Source organism: Acinonyx jubatus, chromosome A3 (assembly GCF_027475565.1).
Source record: "Acinonyx jubatus isolate Ajub_Pintada_27869175 chromosome A3, VMU_Ajub_asm_v1.0, whole genome shotgun sequence".
In the NCBI taxonomy this organism is placed as follows: Eukaryota; Metazoa; Chordata; class Mammalia; order Carnivora; family Felidae; genus Acinonyx; species Acinonyx jubatus.
In genome coordinates this window covers 504,320-510,973 of record NC_069388.1, presented here as the reverse complement: position 1 = coordinate 510,973, position 6,654 = coordinate 504,320, and the positions used below count along the sequence as shown (strand labels likewise).

The 6,654-nt window shown below is 59.8% G+C and overlaps 1 protein-coding gene across 3 annotated transcripts; it reads right to left on the bottom strand.

Annotated features, from left to right (window-relative positions):
* Window positions 1-1,755: 1,755 nt before the first annotated feature.
* On the bottom strand, window positions 1,756-6,528 carry SAMD10 (sterile alpha motif domain containing 10). 3 transcript variants are annotated; one of them, XM_027046750.2, is made up of 5 exons: window positions 6,292-6,528; window positions 4,127-4,308; window positions 3,878-4,049; window positions 3,356-3,496; window positions 1,756-3,158 (listed from the first exon to the last, which is right to left on the bottom strand). In XM_027046750.2, the coding sequence occupies exons 1-5, from the start codon at window positions 6,380-6,382 to the stop codon at window positions 3,136-3,138; spliced, it is 609 nt and encodes a 202-aa protein (XP_026902551.1). In that variant the 5' UTR covers window positions 6,383-6,528; the 3' UTR covers window positions 1,756-3,135. The 3 variants fall into 3 exon arrangements, with proteins under 3 accessions (XP_026902551.1, XP_026902554.1, XP_026902552.1); XM_027046753.2 differs by lacking the exon at window positions 6,292-6,528 and adding an exon at window positions 4,820-6,257; XM_027046751.2 differs by lacking the exon at window positions 6,292-6,528 and having other exon boundaries at window positions 4,127-6,262.
* Window positions 6,529-6,654: the final 126 nt, after the last annotated feature.

The window sequence follows — 6,654 nt, the reverse complement described above, 5'->3', positions numbered from 1 at the left end:
TAACAGTGCTGGGGGAGCAGTTTGAGGCCATGGGCTCTATGGGGTTACTGACCACTGGACCAGCCTCTGTCTGCTTCGGGTGGGGGTGGCCAGGGCCAGTGCCTTGCTCTGCCGTGCCCCAGAACCCAGGGGACACTGGTATCAGGGCTGAGGGTAATGGGGTACCATTGCTACCAGGATTTGGGAGTGAATGAAGCAGAGGAAGAGGTGCTAGTTGGGAAACAGAGTTACAAGACACACCTCCTTCCCTGAAGCCTTTCCCACCCCCGGCACCTACCCCCACTCCACCCTTCTGTCTACCCTGCAATAGATTCAGGGCAGAGCACAAGAGACATGGTCAGATTAGGGTCTGCCTCTCCTCATGGGGACTCTTGAGACCTGCTTCTCTAATGGCTGGCACAAAGTGCTGCCAGAGAGAGGGGGTAGGGGCCCTCTTTGGAGCGTTCATTGGGTTAGAACTTCCCTTGGAAATCAGAGCCAGAGAAAGGTCCATGTGGCCCCAGGAGGAAGAGGAAATGTCCTTCCCTCATTGACCGTGTCCACCCTGGGGACAGGACATCCAGGGTTGGGGGAGGGGTCAGTGCGTGAGACCCAGCCAGGTTTGTCATCTTTCCCCGTGTAAGTCTGCATGTCCACGCATGGAGCACGTCCACGTCTGTTGATAGGTGTGTGCCTTAGTGACCACGTGTGCCGGGCAGTCTCCTGTGTAGACGTCTGATGTCAGGGTTATGTCTATGTGTCCCATACTAGGGGAAAACATGCCTATCTGTATGTTAGTATCCAGGTGACTAGTTGGAAGGTGTGTGTGTGTGTGTGTGTGTGTGTGTAGGGAAATCTGTACCTTAGCAGATGTGTCTCCAGGCTATAGAATGTCTGGATGTCGGGACATTGTGTGTCCTGTGCCCCCTGTGTTTATGTTAGCGGGTCACTGGGTATCATGGTGTATTGTGGATCTGGAAACCAGCATCATTGTGTCTCTGTGTCTCCAGACTCCCGTGGTCAGTTTCTGCCTCTGCATTACCATGTGTCTGGTTGCTGTGTGGGCACATGTGTCAGGGTGTTGTTGTGACCCATGTGTTTCCTATGTTAGGGCATTACCCTGTGTCAGGGGCTTAATGGGGGCCCTCCAAAGATTGCCATGTCAAATCCCTGGAACCCACGAATGGGGCCTTATTTGGAGAAAAGGTCTTTGCAGATCTTAAGGGTCTTGAGGTGAGAAGATCATCTGGGATTATCCAGGTGGCCCTTAAATCCAGCGACAAGTTTCCTTGTAAGAGGAAGATATGACACAGAAGGTGATTTGACCACGATGGGCTGAGATGGGAGTGATGTGCCCAGGGATCCCCGCAGCAGCCGCGAGAAGCTGGGAGAGGTGAGGAAGGGTTCTATCCTGTGCTCCGGGAGGGACTGTGGTCCTGCTGGTTTTCAGACTGGTAGCCTGCATTACTGTGATGAAATCAGTTTCTGTTGTGTTAAGCTTCCCAGGTGTCATTCGTTGTGGAGGCCCCAGGAAAGTAACTCACCTGTGTCCGTGCATCTGGCTGCAGTCCACAGGGCTGAGCCCAGGATTCCCCACCAGGCCCTGGGGTAAACAGGTGTGCTGTCAAGATGCGACACCACTGCCCCCTAGTGGCCCTGTGGAGGCACCTGAACTGGGCACCGGGCACCGCCTCCTCCCACAGCCAGGGGCCCTTCATCCAGGACTCTTCCCACTCTCAAACACCCAGTTGGCCTGAGCCAAACACCACACTGGGGCAGTTGAGAACCAGGTTTATTTCTGGTCTTTGTCAGAATATAAAAAAGCGCAAAACAAAGAAGACAAGACAAGCATGGCAGGGTGGGGGGCAAGACAAAGGAGGGAGAAGACTGCGGCAGTGATAGGAAGGGCCCCCTGGAGAAGACAACGTTGTGATGGCACAAGGCAGGCTGTGGCAATCAGGGTGGCCAGAAAGGACGAGGGGGCTTCCTACTGGGGCCCGCGGGATAGGGGGCACCAGGCCAGTTATCCAAATCCCACTCGGGACCTGCAACAAGCCACTTCCCATCTGGAGGCCGGCTTGGGGCACAGAGAGGAGGCTGGAGGCTCAGCCTCAATCCCTGAGATTTTCAGGGCTCCCTAGGGGAGTGGGCAGGCAGAGGAACAAGAAGGTGGGGGCTACCAGGACTGCCCTCACTGTCCCTCTGCTGGGCAGCACCAGTCCCAAACCTTGGGCCCTCTGGCTCACAGAGTGGTTGCTCAGGTGCTGGCTGGGTCTCTGGTGGGCAGGGGTCGGGGGCACAGCCCTCAGGACAGTCTCTTGTGTGAATTCAGATTTTCTTGGGAGAGGAGCAGTGAGAATACATGCCCACAACTGTCCCTCAGAGGCAGCCTCCGCAACCGTGGGAGGAGGGGGGACACCCAAACCCAAGGCCAGGAGACAGCTAGGTCTGATCCCCGTCATAGGGTGCTCATAGTGCTGGGTTAGGTCTTGGGTGCCTGAGCAACCCCCAGACCTCTCTTGCCACAGTTCCCGGGAACAGATGGGGGCGTGGCGAGGGTTTCAGAAATCACGAGGGCACGCACTTGGCATGGTGTGCCTGGGGATGCGGCTGCTGCTGATTATCTGGGTGGGGCAGGGGAGGGCACTCGCCAGAGGGAGCTTCCACAGCTTATTCCGCCTGTCCTCTAGATGCTGGGTGAGGGTGCAGAACTGGACAAATGGGCAGACAGACAGACCTCTTGCCCTGGGGGAGGGCAGGATGCCCAAAGGAAGCGTGATTCAGCAGGCAACAGGGGCACAGACATCAGTGCGGGTGAAGGGAATATAAATAAATGGACTCCCCGGGAGTCTAGGGGGATAACCAGACCCTGCTCTGGCTCCAAGTAGCTGCCCCACACGCTGCCAGCAGCACCAGAGGGTGCATTTGGGCTCAGGTCCTGCAAGGAAGGGCCACACCCAAGCAGCCCGCACCTGCTCAACGGCCCAGAATGCACAGCCAGAGGTGGCAATCCTGGTCCCACCTGTCCATCGGGCTGGGCTCAGCCCCTGGGGCCTCCTGCAGGGTCCGAGAGGGGCTGTGTGCCAGCTATGCATCATCCTTGCCACAGGCTCCGGTCACAGTGCTGGGGTCTGGGGTTCAAGCCTCAGGCAGCAGCTAGGACATGTTTCCAAAGGAGGCTACGGGGTGGGTAGGGGTGAGGAGGGGTGGAGATCTCTGGCATCTTCCACTCTGCCAGGCACAGGATGGCCCTTACCAGCGTCCTACAGCCGCCCCCCTGAGGTCAACTCACCCACCCTCCTCTTGGCCCCATGGCCCAGCCTCTCCCCCTGCCCCCCCCCAAGACTCTCAGGCCCCCCTGGCTCCTCCCACTGACCTTGGCTCAGCAGCTGCAGGCTCCGCCCCTCCTCGCGCACCTGCAGGCGCAGCACCTGCTGCAGCACCTCCTGCCGCTGCGCCTCCTGTGCCAGCCCCATCCGCTGCAGTTTCTCCCCGTTCAGCCTCAGCAGCGCCCGGCCTGGGAGAGAGGGGAGGAGGGGTCAAGCCAAGGTCAACACGCAAGGAGCATTAAGAGCCAAGGCAGAAGTGGGGGGGAGAAGAGGGGGACATAGACTTAAAGAGAAAGAGAGGCAGAGACAGAGAAATAAGGAGAGGAAAGAGGGGGATAGGCAGAGGAAAGGCAAGGACGGACAGAGCTGGGGCAGAGAAAAGCCAGAAAAAGATAGAAATGCACTGGGAAGGCAATGGCAGATTCTGTAAAGAGACAAACCTAGAAGGAGAGGTTGACTAGAAGGAAACAGAAGACAGGAAGAAATGATAGCAAAAGAAACTGAGGCAGGCTGAGGGGGGCTCTCCAGGGGATCCTTACGCCCTTCACACCCCCAGCAACCGAGGGTACCTGTGATGGCGTGCTGGGAGAAGGCCTCCACGTAGACGAGGTAGTTGTGGGGACAGTGCTTCTTGAGCCACTTGCAGACGTCCTGCTGACTCCACAGAACCACAGGCCTCGTCAGGCCACCCAGTGAGGGACTTGTGTGGTACAGACCATAGTGGTCGGAGTATAGCCGGCCCTGCAGGGGAGATGGGTGGCAGGTGGAGTGAGGTGATGGGGAGGGCAGGGGCTGAGGTGGGTATGCTGGGTGGGTACCTGGGGGGCCTCTGTGCCAGGCTGCTGCAGGAGCTTGACTGGCCGGCCGCCAGCGGCCCTCTGGCTACGGGAGTCGTGCCACGTGAGGCTGGTGCCTGGCGTCCGAGGCAGGTGACAAGGGATGCTCTCAGTGGACACTGTGTGATCCAGGAGGGTTCGGCAGAAGCTGAAGTGTGCCGTGGCTGTAGAGCACGGGTGCCTGGTCAGAGTGGTCAGGGACAGGGCCAGAGGACCCTCTCTCTGCAAACCAGCTCCCTGCCCAACCCATCTTCCCTCCCAACACAGAGAGCCACCTTCCCAGTTAGAGGTTCCCAACCCCCCAAAGGCAGAAAGGAAGTACACAAGAGCTGTCTTGAGCACCCACCCAGCCCAAGGATGACGACCTAGAAACACCTTTCCTTTTCTGAGTACACAGTTCATACTCTGGGGAACAGGACTGTGCTTAGATTAGAGAGGAAATGTGCCCACCAGGGAGCCTCAGACTTATAGCCTGGCGAGGGGCTATCCTGAGTCAGGCCTGATCTTGCCCTTGCCTTGGGCTGACACGTGCTGAGCCAGAGTGGGGCACAAAGACAGGACCTGCTTGTGAGGGAGCACTGGCCCCTACGTCCTGGGAGAGCCTGCATGGTGGGAACCCCCTGAGTATGCTGCCTGCCCCTCACCAGTGAGGGCACCCCGTCTCTGCAGCCATACCTAGCATCTGAGACTTGGCTCCTGCCCTGTCGTGCTCTGCTCATCTGCTGACCCCCACCAACAAGAGGCCTGAATGAACTCCGGGTCAGCCAACAACCAGGACGGCTCTCCTCCACCTGCTGCAGAGCCCTTGGCCCAGGACAGCTCCTGAGGGTAGTGGGCTTCCAGAGGGCATGGGCTGCTCAGCACAGTTGTGCAGGGGCCAGCCGTATGCTCAGAGGGCCCAGTGACACCTTGCGCCCTCTATTCCCCACACAGACTTCATTTTACTCTTGAAGTTTCAGTTTCTCTCTCATTTCTGGGCTTGTTGCTGACATAGGTCATGGGAGGGCAGACACCCCGATGAGCTCCTCCCAACACCTTGCACAGGTCTGGGCACAAAGGGGGTGCCCAGAAATACTGTGGATTAATGGATGGATGGATGGATGGATGGGTGGGTGGGTGGACAAAGGCTCTGTGTGGTATCCACAAGTCAACAGAACCCTAGGGAGAGATAGGGCCCAGGTGTGCCCTTATCTTTACAGCATCCAGGCCCCAACTCAGCAGGCAGAATCAGGTTCTTGGCCAGGGGGCCTGCCCCACTGGCTCTCAGCAGTAGAATGAGACCCTGCCTCCCATGGACACCACCTCGCAGCCACAACTGAGGGCAGGGTTTGGCGATGTGCCCAAGAGGTCTCGGTATCGGGGAAAACCCATTACTTCCCCTCCTTCTACCCCTTAAGATTCCTCCGACTTAACATCCCCCCTTCATTCTTACAACGTTCTGGAATCGGATGACACCAGGTGACTCTAAAATTGAGGTCTAGGTGTGGTGTGGCTGCCCCGTTGTGGCTTCTAGTATCGTGGAAAAAGATTAATAAATCTTTCAGGACACAGGTGCCTGTGCCGCTCGGCCTCGCGTCTCAGGGCCTCGCGAGCGGAGCCGTGCAGGGCCGGGGCCCCAGAGCTAAGCTCTGGGCGAACCAGTCGGACGCCACCGAGCGCGCTGCACCTGTCAGGGTACAGCCGGGCCCCGCCCATTTCCTGCCCAGCACCAGGAGGGATCTCCATCTTTCCGTCCGTCTGCCCGTCGTTCCGTCCCTCCCTCTTAACCCCAACGTCAGAATTCCAGCATAAAATGGGGCGGGGGCGCCCAAGCCCGACTGTGGCCTCGGCTCCCTCTCGGCCCCACTGCAAGAGCTGGGGAAGGAAGGGGAGCTCGCGCGAGGGAAAAGGTGACCGCAGGATGGTGCGAGCCTGAGGACAGGAGCCCCAGCCTATAACCTCCTTCCAGCCAAGGGTGCGCCGATCCCCGAGGCCCGAGGCTACCCGCCCCGCCGCCCCAGCTCAGGACAAAGACACCGGAGACCCCGTTCGGCCAGGACGCGCCCCCCAGTCCGCGCCAAGCCGCCACTTGGAGTCCGCCAGTTCCCGCCCCCGTTCCTCTCGGTCCTCGAGCCCCCAACCTGCGATATCCCCGAAGCCCTGCTCACCGTCCACATCCCGGCGCTCCCCGAAGCCGGCGCGCACAGCCCCGGCGCGGCCTCGCGGGGGGCTCAGCTTGGTCCTTAGCTCCGTGAACATGGGGCCCAAGGATCCCGGGCCCGTGCACACGCCCCTCGCCGGGCGCAAGGCGGCCCGTGTGGCCGGCGGGGAACGCGCGCCGCTGCCCCGCCCCAGCCGGCCCCGCGCCCGAGCCGGTCCCCGCGCCCGGCGAGTCTGCGCGGCGAGGCACCTGCCTCTGAGCCCTGAGTGCTGGGCGCGCTCCGGGAGCTCCGAGGTGTGTCGGCGGCGCGCAGGTCTGCGTATGCAAAGGGTGTCTGCCAGGGTAAGGGACGACCTTACGCACCTGGGCA